A 22,017-nucleotide genomic window follows, 5' to 3' on the forward strand; every position below is an offset into this window, starting at 1 on the left:
AACATTTGGTTTGAAATTAGAAGAAATGGGCTTTGCCACCTTCATTGGAAATTTGTTTTACTTTTTGGCAACATTAAAGGAGGAAATTTACATCAAGACTTTGAATGAACTTTGTCAGTGAACTCTCTCTGAAAATAATCTAGTGAATAATCCGAAAGTTCATTATTTTGTGAATGATGCGAAAAGTTATTTATTTTGTAGTGTATAAACATGCTAGTTTAAATTTTATTATTTTATTTTATTTTATTAAATAAATTATTATTAAATTAATAATTATTAAATAAATTTTATTTTATTATTTTAGTACCCGTTTTTTCACTTCCTAAATAAATAGATTTATCCCCATTTGAAAGTTTATTTGTTCGCCCTGAACAACTCGAGAGAAATACGCTTCTGTTTACCATGGGTTTAGTTTAGCCATCTAATCGTCCTGTAATATAAAGAATTGGCAGGATTATATTTATGTTTTATATTTATATAGATTATATTATATATCGCTGGTTTTTAGCCAGCGAATAAAACAAAAAGACAAAACTTATTTTTTGGGATATATATACTGCTGAATCAGAGAATTATGTCGTTCGAGTAAAGATCTCGAAGAGACGGTCGGCCCAGAATGATCCATATTTTTGCCCAATATGTGGCAAATTTGAAGATCTTGAGTATAGAATGAAATAACACTGCTTGTCTCTTGTCGTATTTTTGGGGGCCTGTTCCCTTATTCTAATTTTGTTTTTTTGGTTGCTTTACGTTTAAGGCTTATTTGAGCAAATACTTTTAATGTGTATTATTAATTAACAATGATTATTTAAGATAAAGCTTCAAGCTAATCTATTCAAAGCTATAAAAATATTCTGATGATTAATTTATAATATACTAAATTAAGATGATAACTGAAGATGATTAAGATGATATATTAAAGTTGATGATTAATTTATCACTAAGTTATAAACTTTACAATAAAATACTCGTTGTCCAATCTTATGAGAGCATTTTTTTTTATTCAGGAAAGGTGGCAAAATAGGGGGAAGAGCTAAATTTTTCTTTGGGGGGGGGGGCTTCCAACTCATGTTCAGATAATTTGTTAGACCACACTGCTTTTCCATTTACAAAAAAATAAGCAAGAAAAACTGGTTTTAATTTTTATAAAGCAGTGAATAAATACAATAAATATACACTTAATTAAACAAATACACTTCAAATATTTTGGCCCCATCTCCGGGAGCCTTTCTCAACAGAAAAAAGGGTGAAAATGAAACAAAAAATGTTTTTTTTTTTTTAAACTTAACTTACATCAAAATAAAACATACTAAACACGCGAAGAGAAAGAAAAAACAAAAGAAAAGATACACAAATATATAAGTGTGAATTAAAACCCATATATGAAATAGCAATCCCTTGCACTGGCGTATAAACAAAATCGAATGTCTATAATGATACACTCGTCTCCTCACAGTATATAAATGGAAATCTTTCAAAAAATGAAGAATATGTTTATACTTAAACCAAAACAAAATAAAGGTCAGCTAACCCCCGGCCCATAACCCTGATTAAATCCCACAAGTTCATCAACCAATTTTTGAATTATAAATTGAACGGATTCGTTTGGTTGCAAGCTTAGCTGCAGTTCGTTTACTTTCTACCAAACGCTAACCAAAAGCTAAAGGTAAAGACCAAACGAATCCGTTCAATTTATAATTTATAAATTGGTTGAACTTGTGGGATTTAGTTAGGTGTTATGGGCCGGGTATTAGCTGACCTTTATTGTTTTGGTTTAAGTATAAGTATAAATATATTCTTCATTTTGCAAGGAAGTGTTATTTATTATGTGAGTTTTAATTCATATTTATTTGTTTATATATCTTTTCTTTTGTTTTTTCTTTCTCTTCGCATGTTTAGTAATGTTGTATTTCGATGTAAGTTAAGTCGTAAAAAAAAACATTTTTAGTTTCATTTTCTCCTATTTTTCCGTTGAGAAAGACTCCCGGATGTGGGGCCGAAATATTTGGAGTGTGTAGGTTTAATTAAGTGTTTATTTTATTGTCTTTATTCACTGCTTTATAAAAATTAAAACCCGTTTTTCTTCTTATTTTTTCGTATTCACAGTTCAAATTAACATAGTAAATTATTTTCAGGGGGATTTTGTATTAGGGGGAAATAACTTTTTGGTAAATGTTCCTTCATTTTCTGCGGGGGGGGGGGGGTCCTCAATCCTGAAGACCCCTACCCCAATATGATTTTGAAAATTAATGTATTTACATGTGGAATTTGAAAAAAAAAATGTTGTTTTATTTATATATAATACTGTTCAATGAATGGTACAGCATTACCATTGATAATATTATAAGAATATAAAATATAAATTTAAAGTGCCAGTGAAAATTAAATCTGATTATTTTGATTGGTTAAGTGGTATCTTGCACTCTATATATCTTAAAAACTTAGAAAAATCGTGAATTCAATTTCCAATAGAGTGCACATCTCCATTTTCTCTTCAGCAGTTTTGGATAGTAGCTGGCCGCCAAATTTAAAAAAGGGGGGGGGAGAGAGAAGATAATCAGCAAAAAGTTAGCTAAAATAAAATATGGCACCAAACAGCTCAAGAAGGTATAGGTTTCCTTTGAAAGTTTGGCTGTCTTTGGGAACCACCAGATTATTAATGTTTTTGTTTGACAAAGAAAAATGTTGTCAAATTTGAGTAATTAGCTTTCCTCATTTATTTTCACCGTTCAACGTGGCAATACTAACCAAAATATGGTACTGCTTTGATATTTCATAATTTTGACGCAGCCGAAATAAAATTCTTAGAAAATTGCGGTATTCAACTCTGAATAGACCTGAAATAGGTCTAGGGCGCAATGAATGTTCTTATTTTGGTGCATCTGTTACATTAATATAAGTTATGGACGCCATACCTAATGTTCTTCTAATATGTTTCTCTGACTCTCAATCCTAATGAAATATACCAAAATAAGATAAGAATATTATACTTTAGAAATAACATCGGACTATATATTTGCATATTGGGGGGGGGGGGGTAAAGTATAGAGGGTCTGCATGCCTAATGTGTTAGGTATGGTTATTCTGCGTATCATGTAGGAAGAATTGTTATCACTGTCCAGATACTTTACCTCCACCCCCACTCCTTAAAGTGCAAATATATAGCCCTAATTATATTTTTTCCATCTATTCTGTCACTTCTCTTTGTCTTGTCTCACGCTAAGCTGAAAGAAACTAACAAAAAAAACGGTTCTATAATGGGTCAATGAATGAACAACATTAGTTAGGGCGTTCATCATACAAGTACTTACGTTTTTCATTATGTAATATAACTATATTTTTATATATTTTTGTTTGTATTCTTTTCTTTTTATATAGGTAATGAGCTTTGTCATATAATAAGCGATACTGGCAGTGTTGCAGATGTTACAACCAAAATCCAACAGGTTGATAAGTCATACAACAGAGTTCAGAAGAAACTTGACAACAAAAAAGCGGAAATTGAATCACAGATCAAGGATACTCGTGAATTTGTCGACGCCTGTCAAAACATCCAGGACTGGATACATGATTATGATTCAGTTATTAAAGAGAAGCTAGAGGTATCAGCAGATCGAGACACGCTGAAGCAGCAGGTGACTGACTTTGAACCGATTTATAAGGAGGTTATGAGCAAGGAGCATGAGGTTGTGATGATGCTTGACAAAGGTCAGGATTTGCTGCAGAACTCGAAAAGAAGTGACGCCAAGCAGCAATTGAAGCTGCTCGAGAAGATCAGAGCAGAGTGGGAGAAAGTCAAGAGCACCACAATTGAAAAGAAGATGCGATTAGAAAAAGCTTATGAAATGTGCAAGAAATATTATACGACACTCGAGAGCTTCTTCCCTTGGCTAGAAGAAGTGGAGGTTAAAATTCTGCAATTAGAGCCCGCTATATTGAAGAAACAGGAGCTAGAAAAACAAATTCGAGAGTTGGTCTCATCCAGAAATGATATTTCTAGACACAGCGCTGGCTATGACGGAACTAAAAGTCTAGGCGAATCCTTTCTAGCAATATGCGATGTCCACAAAGAAGGTGTCAAAGAGGACCTGGGAGTGGTTAAACAAAAATGGGAGGGGCTTAATGCAGCTGTACAGGAGCGGTCTCAGATCCTTGACGATCTTCTGTCAAGACTTGGTAAGTTTTCCTTCTACTGTTATGCTCTAAATGTTAGGCAACTTTGTTGTGAAAGCGGTATACGATATCTTTATTGTGCATTTATTGTGCGCTTTGTTGTGCACTTATTTTGCAAATACGCCATTGATTTTGCCAATGATTTGCTTCAATAATTTCGCAAGCACCATTAGGTAAATAATAAAGATCTTGTAGGTGCTTTAGTCTATTGAAGCTTGCTTAAATATGTCATTACACGTTTATATTATTACATTATTCATCTATCATAATAGACGTGTTCCGCCTACCGTCCAAAGAAATATGGATGTTTCTCTTTGTAATTGCAAAATCAGCATAATTTAGTGTTCATTTTTGAGTATTTTTAACATATGGCAAGAAAAGGTGCATGAAGATGTATGCACGGCAACCAAATTTTATTTGATATTTTTAATAAAAATTTCCTTTGTCCAGGGCAAGGGTTCGAGTCCTGGTGTCGCTGGTTATTTTATTTTTTGCTATTGCTAACAACTCAAAGTTAACTTTAAAATCTTCCAGTTCACCAAGGAAGTTGTCCTAGCTTTCTTGGCCGTCCTAGCCGAGTGGATTGGTGCGCTGGATTTAGGATCCTTTGTTCGAGAGGATGAGGGTTCGAATCTTAAGTGTACCCAATTATTTGGTTTGAAGGAGGGTTAGTGGCGTGAATCTGTGTGGCATGACTCTGTAAGCTCAGGTAGAGTCAACCCAGTTCTAAATGGATACCTGGAGGAATCTGGGGAAAGTAAACAGGAAGGGTGAGCGGAGTCACAGGATGACGGGCCCCCAACCCCCCATTGCACTTCCTGGCGACAGCGCCAAGAAACAGAGATCAGCACCGCCGGTAGGGACTGTAAATTCGACTCCCGTCTTCTTTACCTTTACATTAGTAAGAAGTGCATAGAAACTTAGGAACATTCAGAATGGGGGGGGGTATCCTATATCCTGAGTCCCCCTCCCCTTTCCTGCATACGTCCCCGGTTTGCACATCATTGTTTTGTGTCATGTAAAACGAGGTCTGTAATAGTTTTTTTAAAAGAACTTGAAGTAAGATAATGTTTATGGGTAAAATAAATAATATTTATCTGTAGTCTCTGCTTTAGCTGAGCCAAATTTGCATCTTATAGCAAAAAAAAAAAAACTTTAATAACCAATTAAAACGAATATTTGTTCATGTATAAAACGATCAAAATAAAAATTAAAATTAAATTTAGCAAAAAAAGAGAAGTTACTGCATAGGAACGGTCTCAGGCCCTTGGCGACCTCTTATCTTTCATGAGAATTTACTAATTATATTCTCTTCGACCTAACAAATGGTTGTTATTTTATTTTTCCATCGGCTGATTTGACAAGTAGTGCCAAAACTGATAATAGTACTAAGAAAAAGTCTGCAAATAAGAAGAATACATAATGCTTCGGTAATTATCGGGTTTATTCCGTACATACGATTATTACGCACGCAATTACGCATACGATTTAGTGGTTATTGCTAAAGAGTGATGATGGTAAAACGGGCTAAAGCATAAAAGATACGTAATGTGTAAGTAATTACCTGCTCGCCATATTTACCGAATCTATTACGTGCGTGATTCAATTACGTACGTAATAGATATTACGCATGTAATTCTATTACGTACGTTATAGGCGGGCGATTAAATTGCCCGCCAGAGCTGTTCTCTGTCGTAACAGGCGTTTTGAGTTGATTTGCTACCTACACTACATACTTGAATTTGCTGACTTCTTCGATTTCTATTTCCCTGAGTTTAAGATCTGCATGTAGCGAAATGATAACGTCGCTTGACATCACCCTGGATTTGCTCACATTGATCTCCAGGCCTGTTTGGAAGGCTGTTGAAGCTAGCTCCTCAATGTTCTTTTGCATATCTTTAACTCATCCTTTAGTTCATTTCTGCTATACGTGGCTGAGATACGGCCCCTCGAACCTATCATCTTGATTAGGAAAGACGGTTGTCAGAAGAAACAACTCTGTCGAATCGAGGAGCTTCGAAGATTCGATTTTATTAGTAACAAAAGCCATCGCCCTTGATCATCAAGCACCATTCTCAACTGAGATTGCTGAGCGAGCCCTCGGATGATTTTAGCACCTCTAGATGCTACTGGCAGCTTCTGCTCGAATTACATAATACTTCAACCCCGTATCGCATGGTTTGTCGCGTCCAAAGGCAGATCTTGGACCAGGTGGTCTAAAGAAGTTCCTCAAAATGACAGACATTGCCTTTAACGAGCCCCCCCCCAGCTCATAGTAGTAGATCGGTCCAATTGAAGGAGTTAAGTTGCGACGCTTTTTATGCTAAGTGAAAGTACACGAAAAGTCATTCTATCTAACTTAAAAACCAAATTTCTTGAAAGTGACTCCCGAATATAGGGAAGTATAAAGCGACTAGTAGAAAAACCTGACATATATAGGTTTTAAGGCCAAACTGGCCACATAGGTTTTAAGTAGCCACACTGGCTACACGTTTCGCATGAAAGAACGAAGTATTCTCTATAATTTTATTCTTTTTTAACCACTGACAGAAAATTATTCTTGTTTGGCTTATCTTCTTTTTTTTTTTTTTTTTTTTTTTTTTTTGTACAAAAAAAATAGCCAGCGTTTTTCTATTGCTCTGCCGGCTGATTAATCAGATGATCTGGTGTAAATATTTTACGTACATGCACCATTGATTCAGAACAAAACGTCGCGTAAGGAAGTTTTCCTGTATTTCGGATTAACGTAAATTTTTGCGTAAAACTATATGAATTTTGGATCAGTCTTAACAAAATATTTGATGACGATCTTTTAGATGTGAATCCACTTATTTAAATGGCGCAAAATTTTTATTGTCAAACTTTTTTCTTTTTTTTATCGCACTCCTATTTCTTGTTGAGTGACAATTTTAACGCTAAATTTTACAGGCGACTTTAATGACCAACTTCGCGACGTGGATCACTCCCTTCAAAGATGTGAGGATCGTCTTGCCTCTCACGATGCATTGGGCGATACTGGACGAGACCCTAAAATGCTTGAGCGCATGAAAGCGATTTTAGAGGAAACAAAAGCTCTCGATCAGAAGCTTGTCGCACTAGATGGAACAGCACAAGCTCTGGTAGATGGTGCACATCAGCATGGATCAAACGCCAGTCATGTTGCAGACCAAGCTGAAGCTATTAGGGGACGATATGCAGACCTGCGCCAGCAGCTTGAAGAGAGATGTGCCACTTTGGAAGTGGCATTTGAAGCTGCAGCTCAATTTGCGGTTAGTTTCTATTTTGGTAAAATAATTGAAAGTATATTCTTCCTAAGTAGAGGTGGCACCTGAGGTTGTCGGGCTGAGACTATAGCTCAGTCAAAAAGAAAAAAAAAAAAAAAAAAGAAAAAAAAGAAGGTTTTTCTTCATATTGTAGTAAGTGATTTGCTGCAACTCAGGGGCGTTAATTCACGATAATATAAAGGGGGGGGATATATTATTTGAAAATCGGTGGGGGGGATTATTTTTTTAATTAGCAAACCGAAAAAGATATTTTTCTATATACCCAAATATATATGCAAGTATGGAACGTATCCTTGAAGAACTGTGCTTGGACGCAGTTAAATTGAAAGAGACTTTGAAAATCCCATGATATAAATTTTTGAACTTAAAGAAAGAGTAATTTTGTTATCAATGTTTTAGCTCAAAGAGGGAATTGTTATTATCATTGAATTAGCTAAAACAATTGAGTTGAAGCTCAGGCCACAAAGACACATTGCGTCTACTCCCAAACACAGGGGGCTATTTGGGCCCTTTCGAGCTGTGATAATTTGAGATAGGGATTGCCCTATTTGCCCTATTTTATTTTCCTTGGTATAGCAGCCTTCCTTGGTAGTGTCTAGGTATCCACCATAGTTTCCTTCAACTTGAGAACCCCACTCGCCCGCTTGGGCGGGAAATATTGAAGGGGGGATTCACCTACCCCTTGCCAGCGATCAGCGGCAGCAGTGCTTGATCCTCAGAACCGGTTCCAATAAAAGAACCTCTTTCGCCCACCTTGGATTGTTCTTCAAGGGATATTTTCTTATGTCACAGTCAGCCCTTCAGATGTCGAGGAGGATTGACCGCTTGGGCAGCCATTACTGACCTCAATCCGTCCAATCTCGGCAGGGTATCCCTAAGATTACTCCGCCTCACGGTCAGGCGATTCCCAAGACGACCAGGGACTACACGTTGACTGACATTGGCAGCAGTAGGTCTTTATTTGTGCCTACTACTTTCAGGGCCGCACGAGAAGGATGTCTACGCCCGTCCTGCCAAGGGATTGATAAATTGATCCCTCCCACAAATGTTGATAAATTGAACTGTTTTCGCAGCTAGTTGAGAAAGGAATGTTGTAATAAGATTACCATTTTTGTATTCGCTTTCAGTTTAGTTCATTCCTGTCCTTCCCCCTCCTAGTACCTGGGCATAGTCCTCAATCAAATGTTATGTTAGCTGGGTTTTTATTTTATTTTTATTTTTGTTTATGAGTTTAAGTAAAGATTTTGCTGTTACATCGTTTTCTTCAGAAGACGGAATAAACTAGACTGTAACCTAAAAAAATGGATGAAAAGATAAGATATCCCTCGTAACCTAGGTTATGAATATTTATTCTAATTCAAAGATAATATATCCCTCGTAACCTAGGGTATAAATATTTTTTCTTAAAAAAAAAAAATCATCATCTATATATGTTGTTTCTATCTTTTTCGACTATGTTTGTTGTTCTCAGAGACAACCCTCAAAGCATCCCTGGGGAGAGGAGTCTCAGCCCTCACTAAAATATCTTGAAAGAATACCACACCAGCTTATCCTTAAGAGTGATATGCAGTGGCGAGGTTTTAATAGCACCGCTTTTCATTAGGGTTTGCGTGTAACTGTACCACCGTGTAACTGAACCGCAAGCAACTGAACCTTTGTAACTGAGCCACCGTGCAACTTAACGACCTTGCAACAGAACCACTGAACTTGTTTTTCAGTATTCTAAAAATATGAGGCAATATCATTGGGTAAAACACAAGTTGGAGTTTTTACATGTTCAACCTTGTTGGACTTGTTTATTTCTCAAATTCGTGATATAAGCACCTTGTCAAGATCATTCATAAAAAAGCTTTGTTTATTCTTGCATTAAATTTTTTAAGAAGATCCGATGTCACAAGCCATTAAAACTGATATATTTTTATTTTTTTCAGATGAAGCAGACCTTTCTGGACGTTAAGTAATAAACATATAGTGTTTAAAATATTTGACCTTTGTCAATCTAGAATAACGAATTTTGATCAGATGTCTTTGAGGAGATTGTAGCTAAAAACGATATGGGAGGGGGACTGGTTGCAATCCAGCCTTTTTTTCAATATCCCTTCAACATACACAAAAGTTTAAACTTCATACCCTCAGGTTTATACCCTCGGCTGCTCTTGACACATTGTAGATACGTCATCTTGTAATATCGGATGCACAAAGCACCTCCCCATTTAGTTGAAGATGCTCCTAAATATTTCTCAAACGATGTGACGGCTGATATCATCAGCCATTGTAGATAATGCTGGTATTTCCTTTTCAAAACCAATAAAGGAAAAGTATCTTTTGATTGTGTTTAACATTCTTCTTGACATTTCACTAAGGTTTGATCTTAATGATCCATGTTTTTTTTTTTTTATAGGATAAAACATGCTTTCTTTTCTTGAAAAAAAAAAAACATTGTATGTTAACAATAGGCAATGGTCATCTGAAAATTTTCGATCGGATGTATTTGGGAAAAAAAGGGGGGGGGGTTAAAGCCCTTCGATCACTTTTAACTCACAGAAAGTGCACCGGAACTTTTTATTTCCAATCGAATGAGCACCCACTCTCCCCAAAGTTCATAAACAGATCTTTTTCATAAAAATCTTATGTGTTAACATTAAGTAACTAGCTTAACTTACAATCCTTGCTCCAGGTGCTGCTGATGGGATTAACACCAGAGGCATGGTTATTTGACCTTCAATCTATTTAAAAAAAAAAACTGTTTTTTTTTTTATTTCGATAGGATGCATTAGGGGGAGGGATGGCGGTTAAGAGCGAGAGGCTGATTGTCCTCTGATTACCTGTGATTCTTCAAAATTGAACTTGAAATTTCAGTTTCCGATCGACTGAGCCTTCTCTTAAGTTTTTACGACCATCTCTTCTATGAAATCCTTAAATTTTAACAAAGAGTAACTTGCAATAACCTACAGCCCTTGCCCCGAGGACTGTAGGGGATTTTGCTAATCACGTTTATTAATCACGTTTTGTTCTTTGATTAGAAATTGAAAGTTTTAGTGCCCTTTTTAAAAGTCAAAAGTGAATGGAGGGCAACCAGCCCCCCCCCCTCCGGGAAAAAACGCTTCCTGTGGATAATACCTCCGGGAAATACCACCTCGCAGAAAATACCCCCCCCCCCCCTTCCGGGAAAATACCTTTATAAAAAACCTCCCCCCTGAAAAATATCCCTTGTGGTTGGTTGTGGTATCCAATCACTTCGACTTACAAAAAAAGACTAGAACTGTCTGGGGATTATAACTAATTTACCTCCATCCTCCTCTTGTCTCTCCCCTAGAGCTAATTCTGTATTTATCCAAAGGCTCAATGAGAGTTGGGACGTTTTGGCATTAAAATGCAACCTTTGAGGTATCTCCCTCCCTCCCTAGCTAAAAAACAATCAGAGAAGTTCATTGCAGAAGTTTAAGTACCTTTTTAAGTTTTGTAATTTGTCCATTGCATATAGATAGTGTTTGTTATTTCGGAAACATACGGACATTTTTCGCATGGGAGTTTTCTGAAGGGGGAGGGAGTTTCTGGAGGATTTTCCATGAGAAGAATATTTTTGCACGGAGGGGGGGACTTGCACATAAATTCCTCTTTTCCTCTATACATTAGCACTTCTCAGCTAAATTAAAAAATAACAGAACCCAAATAAAATATTCCAATTTGGAAAACCGTATTTTCCGCGTGGGGGTATTTTCCAGGGGAGGATTTTCCATGGGAGAGGGGGGGGGGGTAAGCGTCTACACCCGTAGACAATGACGAGCTGAAGGGAACCCCCATTAACAGACATAAAAAAGGAGAAATAAATCTGGCTATAAGAGTTTGTGACGTCCGATTTTCTTTGTTTTTGTGACAACAAAACAGAATTACTGCGCGGCTTCAACAATAATTCATAAAACTTCTCACGATATCACATACATAAAAATTAAATATCGGAGAAAAAAAAATGACAAAACTACTGGTCGGAAACAACCTCCTCAACCTCCTCATCTTCAATCATTTACTTCTCTTCAGCAGAAAAATCAAAGAACTAAATGATAATAATAATTAAACATTCAATAATCAAATTAATTAATAATTTAATAATGAAAGAACTTAAAATTTAGTTAAATTTTCAAGTGGAATACAAAATTAAAAAGAATACAAATTGTAATCATAAAGGAACTCCATAATAATAATAATGATAAAAGAGCTAAATAATAAGTTAACATCAATCATGCCACTTTAGATAACCTGCAGTTGGCTAATGGTGTACATCGCATTAGGTATTGAGAATCTTGCGCAAAGGCCATTATTTTTGTACCACTATCGTTTCCCCACTGAGCTGGTGAATTCTGTTCCTGAAAAAAGCTACGTGTATCGGATCCTTGAGGAAAGTTTAAAAGAATCCTGAAAAGAGAGGGTTGAACATCGTGTTTCCACGGATTCAAAACGAAAGCAACTTTAGAAAGTTTCGGCAATCTTCAGAATCTTCTTTGCGGTTTGCGAAAGCCAATTTTATCACTGAAGACAGCCTCGTTTGTGTTCTGGTTGTATGTCTGTGTTGCACAACTTTGCCAAAATGGTGTAAACGGCCCAGTGCTTTTTTTTTTTTTTTGCTTTGACAGCAGGACGCTGGGCTCCAGGAATGATACCGCCAGTATCTGTTACTGGGAACCTCTTTGTGAGTGTTCCAAATGAGCTGTCTTTTGTTTATGGAAAAATGTGATACAAATTAAATGTTTTATAGGAGTTGCTCAAATCTGTCACAGTTGACCTGTCTTCATTGGAACAAGAATTTGACAGTATGGAAGCACCGGCTAGATTGTTGCCAGTTGTTCAAACACAGCTGGATCAGGTGGCTGATTTTTTCGCTCGACTGCAGCAGTACCAAAACCATCTTGAGGAGACTCGCCGCGCAAGTGAGAAACTCACCAAACAGGGGAGAGATATTCAATCAAGTACAGATCAGATTGCGAATATGGAGAAGCAAATACTCAAGCTAGAAGAGAGATCGAAAGCTCGTAATGATGAATTGAATAGAGTTTTTGGGAAATTGGAAGGTTTCTATGGACTGTTAGATCAGGTTTTGATCAATATTGAAGACGCATCCAATGAAGAGGTGAAGTTTAAAGCTGTTTCGGCGGATGTGAATGTGATCAGGCAGCAACAAGCTGAGTTCAAGGTATGAACTTTTTTTTTTTATTTAATAATTTTCCATTGTTTTTTTCTCCTTTTTCTTTTTTGATGTACCGCAATGAAAAGATAAAAAAAATGGGGAATTGCAAATGGGAAAGTGGAAAAGATAGCAAAAGTGGGATTTAGGGCGTTGACTGGGTTTTCGGGCGTTGCCATTCTGGATTTTGTCGTCGTTTCTTGGCCTCCAAAGAGAATAGAGGGGGGGGGGGCATAAAATCATTACTTGTAAGGGATAATATCTGATTTTGAGGGACTGATGGTGACTTTGAAGTCCCAGATCACAAACCGTATAAATTTTTCAAACGTTTAGTTTTTCTGCTCATTGAAGCATCTATGGGATCCTCTTGAGGAAGAAATGTTGATAAACTTAGGAACCGAATGACAAACCCTTCAACCAGGATATTTGACAAGGATTGCTACATACTATTTATGTATCGGGAATATATCGAGGGGTAAAGAACTGATTTTTTCTTTTTTATGCTTTTTTCCCTGTTTTTTTTTTTTATTCTTGTTCCTCTTTCCTTTCGTGTATCGCAATGAATAGATAACATAACGTGTGAAATTTTCAGCTTGTAAATAAATCAGAAAAAAATACAGTTCCTCTAAAATTTCCCCAGTTTAAGTTAATCTACTGGAAACGCCCGTAGAAGAATACAAAGTACATTTTCCATACTTATATCTTATAACTATAAAAACATAGTTTAAAATTTACTACAGTTCCCTCTTCCTCTTTTCTCCGTCATGAAGTAAGTTATTTCAATCTCCTCCAGGATCAACTTTCTCCTATAATGGAAAGGTTGGCCAAAAATGGGAAGAAAATCAAGGACGTCGATAAAAATAAGATAATAGAGAAATCCAACAAACAAATCAAAACTGTAAAAATAATTAAAAATTAAAACTATATAAAGATAATTTAAAAATTTACTTTTTCCTATATAAAAATGTTACTGTTCTTTTATTCTTCTTCTTCTTTCCTATCATGTATCGCAATGGATAACAAAACGTCGGAAATTTTCAGCTAGTAATAATTAATAAATAGTAATAGTAATAACAATAAATAGTAATAATAGTAACAATAAATAGTAATAATAATAATAATAATAAATAGTAATAAGTAATAAGCTAGTAATAAATCAGAAAAAAAGGCAATTCCTCTAAGATTTCGCCCAATTTCAGTTATACGATGGGTAACGGCCGTAAAAGAATATAAAATACGTAATGCATATGTGTATGTATGTTATATGTGATGTAATGTACGATATATGTGATATAATGATCACATATATTTTGCTTTCTTGCATTGATGATGAATTGAGAAAGGTTGAAAAAAGATTTTTTTTTTTCAAATTTTGAATTGCTAATGAATTCGTTCCATGGGTTTTATTAACGGAAAAAAATAATAACTTATGGATGGTCTATTGATAGCCAACGATTCGTATCTTGAAAATACAGCTGATTTTTGGTATGAATTCTCCTCTTTTTTCATATATTATTTACAATCTTTTTTCATATATTATTTCATATCTTTTTTTCATATTTTTTTCATATATAGGTCCTCTTTTTTACATTAAAATTGTCTCAGCAAAATACGATTGGAAAAGGAGGCTGGAAAAGGAGGCAATCGATTTGACCGACCAATATCTCAGGTGAAATCAAAACAGCCCTACCTTATAAATACGGTAAAATTTATAGTGATCGTGAAGCATAGTTTACTATTTAAAAAAATAGTAAGTTAAAAAAAAAAAAAAATTATAATAAAAAAACTTAAAAATTGGTGAAACTACGGTAAAAATAAAGGTCTCGGAAATTATTTGATTTTTAATTTCCTGTGAAACACGTGATTTTGCGACTAGTCTAGAGATCATGGGTAATATTAGTTTCAGGTTAGTTTCATGGGTAACATCTATTCACCCAGCCAGACTCTATGGCATTACTTAGAATTTTCCCTAGAGTATAATCTAGACTTGCTTAAATATAGTAAAACTTCGTTATTTTCATGAAACCCTTTTAACATTTTTTTTTTCAGTAATACCATGTTTGTCAGTTTACCGGTTTTTGTTGTTATAGTAATAAGAAATAAAAACTGCAAATTAAATACGATTCCTGTCTCGTTGCAGCTTATTGCAAAAGATTACCTTTTTTTCTTTTCTTTTTTTAGCACGGAGGAGGGCTTGCTGGAACATTTGTTTTCTCTTTTCATTGCGCTTCTTTTCCACTGAAGGACACCCACAGACGGTCAATCATTTTGATCAAAAGCTTTCGTCAATCAATTGATTAAAGCATGATTGACCGTCTAGGAACTGATTGATTCATTCACACTTTCTATTAATCACCATCAACGCTTGACTCAAGCGTCAAACAAGGTCCTAGACGGTCAAACATGCTTTAATCATTTGATTGACGGAACCTTTTGATCAAAATGACTGACCGTCTAGGGTGTCCTTAACTGAAAATTTGCCCTTGGTTTTTGGTTTCTTGATTTTTTTTTCGGTTTTTATCAAAAAGTATGAAGCAAATTCCAAAATATAATCCTATCGATAGATAAGTCTATAACTCTTAATGATGGCTAACTTCTTACGTTGAAACATTCAAGCCGCTTGACTGCCGAAATTAAAATATCAAAAACTTATACAGAAAATATTAATCTTAAATTGGTTGAAAACCTTTATTTACCTGATTTTATTAATGATTTTCTCTTTATAATTTTAAATAAAATTTTAGGAATTCTGTGACAAGCAGAGAAACTCATTGGAAGAAACTGTCTTGGAAGCCAACAAAACTGGCCAGGGACTAGTTCAATCTGCAGCACCAGGCGTAACCACAACTAAGCTGGAAGGCGATCTAGAGAATATGAACGACAAATGGAACACACTAAAGGCCAAGGTAAAAATATGTTTCTTCAGTGGTGTCAATTAGAGGGGGCATTCATTTTCTAGATTTTTATGCCCCCCTCCCCTAGATTTCGAAAAACGCCTTTTTTTGGATTATTTTCATTGAAAAATGCCCTTTTGGTAAAATTGAAAAGAAAACTACAAAATTTCCCTTTCCAGCCAGGTTTTCAAAGATTCATTTTATCCCCCTTCCCCCACATGTTTCTGTGATTTGACGGCATTATGTTTCGAAACATTAAAATGTTTCGGTTTTACTATAAATAAAAACCTGGTCAATTTCAATAAAGACCCAGATAAGGGATTAAATTGATTAAACATTAATTAAGAAGGAAAAATCATTTGGCACACTCCACAAACGATACCTCTCTTACACAGTATTTGATACTGCATGAGTTAGTGTCTCAATTTTTCTTTTGTATCTTATCCTTTCACTCTCCTTCTTTGACTCCACCTCTTCTCAATTCTTTCCTTTCTAATTCTTTATCCCTCTCTTATGTTATCAGCTTTTCATTTCATAGTGGGATATAAATTTGTTTACCAATATCAGGTGTGACTCGCACAAGCAATGCTTTGAGTCGAAACGTTCATGTTAATTGTTTCGTTTGTTCATTTATTTAAAAATAAAAGGATGATTGATTGATTGCTTGATGCGTTATGGGACTTTGTCCATTATAATGCAGGACTCTCTGATTTTTAAGCAATTTTCCTTTCCAGTTGTTCGAACGAGAGAGAAAATTGGACGTGGGTCTCCTCCAGTCTGGTAAGTTCAGGGAAGCCTTAGACAGTCTTGCCAAATGGCTATCTGACACTGAAGAAATGGTCACGAATCAAAAACCCCCATCAGCCGATTACAAGGTTGTCAAAGCACAGCTTCAAGAGCAGAAATTCTTAAAGAAACTTTTATTCGATCGGCAACACAGCATGTCAACTCTTTTGGATATGGGTCACGACCTAGCCTCGAAACTTGAGCCAAAAGAGAAAAAAGATTTGGAAGAAATGATGCAAGAACTAGTTGCCAGGTTTGACGTTTTGAGCCAGATGGCTGATGAAAGAATGCAGGCCCTAAACACTGCTATGAGTGTGGCTAAGCAATTCTTGGTAAGTTTTTTCGTTTTGTTTTTTTCAGGTCTTTTATATTTAGTGGACACTATACTATGTCAGGTCTTTTGGATGTGGATCAGAACTTGGCCTCGACAGAACTAAAAAGAAAAAAAAATGGAAGAAAAGTGGCAAGAGTTTGTAGCTAGGTTTAATCTTTTAGTCAGTTGATAGTAGGATCCAGATGAGTAACTCCAAATCGAATGAAGAGGGCGCCCTCTCCATGCAACGATGAAAGGGCAACTGAATGAAAACACCAGACATTGAATGGCTATTCAATTGCCCCTTTTTATAGGATTGGTTTTGTTTTTATTTGTCTTAAGGACTTTTATCTATATTTTTTATTCATTAAAATAACTCCCTAGTGTTGCCCTGTAATGCCTTTTGATCATCCCTCTAACCATGCCCTAAGTATGAACCTAATACGCTTAGTATTGCTAAGTATTGCTAATACGCCCATCTGACAACCAGGATGCACATTTGGCTGCACTGAAGGCGGTTGAGCGGAGGTCTCGACAGTACATAAAAGCCTAACTCCCCCCCCCCCCCCGACTTCGTGATAAATTTTTTTATTCAAAATTTCACGTGTATTCACATGAAGGAAGCTTAAAATGCCAATAACTTAGTATCTTTTTTCGAGTCTTCCTCTTGGCGTATTTTATACTAATCAAAATATTATCTGAATGCGACGCCGTATGGCGTATGGCGTCATACGTATTTTACAACGTATGGCGTCATTACAATACTCTCATGTATCTTTTTGTTCTTTAAATACATACGAATGTGACGTCAATCACATGAAAATGTTATTTTAAAATTAAGGCTGTAAAGTATAGCCAGCCTCAGGGTTCACGTCCTGCCCCTGACCTACCATAATATTGCCAAGCCCCATCGGTTGGGCCTGTGCCCTACGTTGGGAATCCCGGAGCTAGGGCATGCGACACATTTAGTGAATACTGAAATGTTCGTTGACATGCCACCAACTACATTGTATTAGAGTAACCATATTAAGTCCTCTATAGGCTAGCATTTTTTGTAGTTAATTTCTTAGTTGGAATTTCTTATTGTAGATTTCTTACCATAAAAAAAATATCGAAAAAAAAAAATACTTAAACCCTCTAGTGTCAATTTTTTCCCTTAGATTTTGAAAAATATCTTTTTTGTGTCTCATTTGAAAAAAATATGAAAAAGTTCCTCCCCTAGATTAAAAAAAACTTTTTTGTCTCTATTTAAAAAAAAATAAAAATCCCTCCCCCTCCCCCTCCTCCTATAGTTTGAAAGTAGACATCTAACTATAAATCGGGGGAGAGGGTGGAGCTAAATCAAAAGACTATGTGCATCCAGGCTACCCAAAAAATATATCTGCAATATTTATGAGGATTGCGCTGAAACTTTCAGCTAGAGCAAGAGATGGAGAGGAAGGAGTAGAAGGCTTCAAATTATGTGCTACGGGAGGGGGTTAAATGGTTAACTGAAACTTTTTGTTTGGAAAAAGTGGCAAGTGTCACAAAATTCACTATTGAGAAACAAGAAACATATTTCTTTTTTGAAGCTTATCTGACTAACTCCAAACTTTCGTATTAGATTCACCATTTTAAGTCGTTCGTCGACTTCTAACATTTTCATATCTTCAGTGTTTTGTTATAGGTGTCTTACTATAAGATAAAAACGACTTAAAAAATTACTTCACCCCCTCCCCCTCTTCCCTTTTTCATGTCTTGAACTAGACTATTTAATATCTCTTCCAGGATCAACTATCTCCTATAATGGAACTGTTGGACAAAAATGGAAGAAAATCATGGATATCGATAAAAATAATATAATAAAAAAAATGTAAAAAATCAAAACTGTAAAAAAATGATTAAAACTAAAAAAGATAATTTAAAAACTTACTTTATCCCCCTCTGTCCCTTTTCTGCGTCATGAAGTATGTTTTTTCAATCTCTTCCAGGATCAACTATCTCCTATAATGGAATGGTTGGACAAAAATGAGAAGAAAATCAGGGATATGGAAGTAGTGCCTACTGATGAGGACAAAATTCAAACACGGATTGAGGAACATGATCTATTGCATGAAGAGATCGTGGCCAAAAGACCGGGCTTCGAGACCCTTTCAGATACTGCTTCCGCTCTTATGATTCTTGTTGGTGACAAAGAGGCCTCTGGTTTGGCGGATAAAGTGGCGGATATCACTGACCGCTATGCGGGTTAGTATGTTTTAGTATTAAAAACGCGAGAGTACAGAAAAAAAATTGCACATCTGGTGTCAATATATGTCTAAACAATGTAGTATATTCTTATACTAAAATATTCGTATACCCTTACACCCTTACACTCGTATATTCTTATACCCTGAAAGGGTTATCATACTTTATAATACTGGTTTTTTAATTACCTTCTCAATTTATACGCATGGCTTTTCTTATGTGTGATTATTAAGTTTCCTATGCATAATTTTTTTGGACAGATTTATTTTTTGTACGGTAGTTGATAAGCGTATGGTAGCTGAACGTCTTTTCGTAAGTAGAGGAAAAAAAATCATTCGTAAGGTTAATCATAAGAAAAAAAATCATTTCTTTGCTTTTTTATTATGAAAAGAATCGATGACTTGTCTTTTGTATTCCGTTTCTTATAACTGTTTTAAGAGTTAATAGCCCAGGTTCGTTGTCTAGATTTCTTTATTTTTTGTCATTTTTGAGTTTACATGTGATAATGGTTTTCTTGTAGTATATTATATATATTCAAGGATTTACACATCATCTCTTAACCTTAAACAAGCCAGCTTAAAAGAAACATATTCAAATTAGCATTAATATAGAAAGGATTCTTAATTCGAAAGCCGGTGTAAAATAAAATACAGCCGTTTTTAGCTTGAAAAACGCTACTGATGCCCAAAACCCGGGCCGGATTTATAGCTTTGACGCTCCTAGGCCGAAGCGTTTTCGCGGCTTCGTTTTTGCGATATTTGTGGGGAAATCCCCGAAAATTCAGGGATAGTGAAAGCACTGAACAGAATTTAACTGATGAGCCAAAAGTAATGAAACAGAGAGGTGATACTGAACTCTCAGTTGTCATTCTTGGGAGACATCTGACAGTTTATAAGTGGCCACGGAATTCCTGTGTTGCCTTAAAATCACTTTTCTGTGAATAGGCAGTGTCACGGCGGAGTGCGCGGTGGAGTACCTCAAGCCCTTTGACGATAAATCACATCAGTCCAGTTTTTTTCTAAGAAAAAAATCACTCAGTGATAATTTATTTCGCCCCTTGGCCCGGGCCTAGTGGGTCTATTGGTAAATCCAGGCCTGCCCAAACCTGTACATTTGGTTCTGCTTTTCGTGTAAACTACAGACATATTTTCAAAATAATTAATCAATTGTTGTACAAACCCCACTAACGTATGTTTGATTCTGTCTAAAAATGTGTCTTTAGCTTCTACTGATCACAAATAAATGTTTTCCATCCATCAAATTTTGCTTAATCTTTTTCAGGTCTTGTTGACGCATCTGACAACATTGGACAACTTTTAGCTGATGCCAAGCAGGGATTGCGTCATTTAGTCCTTTCTTACGAAGATCTTGTCTCATGGATGGAGGATATTGAAAACCGACTCTCTAGATATAAAGTCTTGTCTGTCTATACAGAGAAACTTGTTGAGCAAATGGAAGAAATCACTGTAAGTTTCATTACTGTATATTTCCACTATTTCTTTGGAAATTCTCAAAAACTTCGTTAAAAAATAAAAACGCAAAAAAAAAGTTAGAGAAGAAATGGATAAAAGACCAGCGATAAAGGCAATAAACCAAGGAAAATATGTGTAGATTTTTTGGCCTGTACAAAAAGTAAGGTGCTTTTAAGTCTGCTCTTGAACACCAAGAAAGGGAAAGAGAAAGGTGGTATTAAATAAATCCAGCTAAAAACCATTGTTCATTTTCAAAAAATTTAAAATTACTAAAATTAAAAATAAAACTAGATAAATATAAAAAATATTACCCACGAAATACGTATGTAGTGACAAAATATAGAATCTGAGTTACTTTGGTCGCATCCAAGCATCCAAAACGTCAATCGAAAACCGCCAGCAGCACATCAGAGCAATCTTCACTTGCGAGGGCGCGCCGCTAAACAAAGAAAATATAGATATGTATATATATATATATATATATATATATATATATATATATATATATATATATATATAGATATGTATATATATATACATAACAAATTAATAAACGTAGATGAATAGCTATAAATAATTCACCATCAAAAAAAATTATTAGAGCAAAAAATAAGCAATTGATGGATTAAAAAGCCACAAACAAAAAAAAAAAAAAAAAAAACGCGAATCAGCATAAAAAATACTTACCGTGATTCTGTTTGGTCAATGTGTCTCACAGTCTAATAATACGGTCATGGAAAAATGACATGCTGTTCTTTCGTGGAAATGTGATCAAACATTTATTTGCATTGAAAAGATGGCTTGGTTCCTATTTCTTGGACTGGTTGAAAGAAAAGTTATGATGGCTAAGCCACATCATACGGATGAAGGATGACAGATTGCCAAAGATTGTGTCATTTGGCCATCTGTCTCGGACCGAACGAAAAGCAGATCGCCCCTAATTAGGTTTGAAAGAAGTCATCAGGAAAAATTTAAAGGAAATTAGAAGTTAGTGGCAGAGGGTAAAGAGAGAATCTCTGAAGGGATTGAGGTGGATAGAGCATGGGCGACACATGTGGCCTTCAAGTGGTTTGGTGCTCCAGTGGTTGTTAGCAGTAGTTGTAGCATGACTTATCGTTTCGTTTAATGGTTAGTTGATGTTTAATTCGTTTCCTGGCTCGTCTTTTTTTGTAACTTGCTCTTCTGATAAGTGCGAGGAGTCTTCTGAGTAAATATGTTAAAAATAATAATCCTGCTATTAAAACTGAAATTTAGTGGTAAAAAAACGACGTTAAAAAAAAGTAAAACAAAATTGTCTTCTTTTTTTTATTCGAACTTACAGAAGAAGTGGTGTCTCACCAGCAGAACGTTTATTTGAGGATTTTTTTTTTGAAAAACGTTTATCTGAGAAAAAAATATTTAAGAAATTTATAAAAGCAATGGAATTGACAAAAAGAAATATGTAAAAATTAATAATTCTCTTATTAAAACCGGGATTTAGTGGTAAAAAAAGAACCAGCAAAAAACAAGGTAAAATAAGAAAAAAACCTAAAATAAAAATCGCCTACTTTTACAGGAATACAGACGAAGTGGCTTCCATCAGCAGAACGTTTATCTGAGGATTTTATTTTTCTGAAAAACCTTTTTTGAGAAAATTTATCTGAGGAATTTAGGAAAATAATGGAATTATAAAAAAAATGCTGGTATTAAA

General features: G+C 35.3%; 1 protein-coding gene across 1 annotated transcript in view; it reads left to right on the top strand.

Annotated features, from left to right (window-relative positions):
* shot (dystonin-like protein short stop) overlaps positions 1-22,017 on the top strand; it is a 429,136-nt gene that overhangs the window by 317,409 nt on the left and 89,710 nt on the right. Inside the window, 7 exon segments of the mRNA XM_089095886.1 lie at positions 3,379-4,176; positions 7,102-7,442; positions 12,211-12,645; positions 15,381-15,542; positions 16,265-16,648; positions 18,600-18,855; positions 20,137-20,321. Coding sequence (XP_088952012.1) covers positions 3,379-4,176; positions 7,102-7,442; positions 12,211-12,645; positions 15,381-15,542; positions 16,265-16,648; positions 18,600-18,855; positions 20,137-20,321 — 2,561 coding nt within the window.

This window comes from Artemia sp. Qi Xiang Cuo, chromosome 10 (assembly GCF_049724085.1).
Source record: "Artemia sp. Qi Xiang Cuo chromosome 10, ASM4972408v1, whole genome shotgun sequence".
NCBI lineage: Eukaryota > Metazoa > Arthropoda > Branchiopoda > Anostraca > Artemiidae > Artemia > Artemia sp. Qi Xiang Cuo.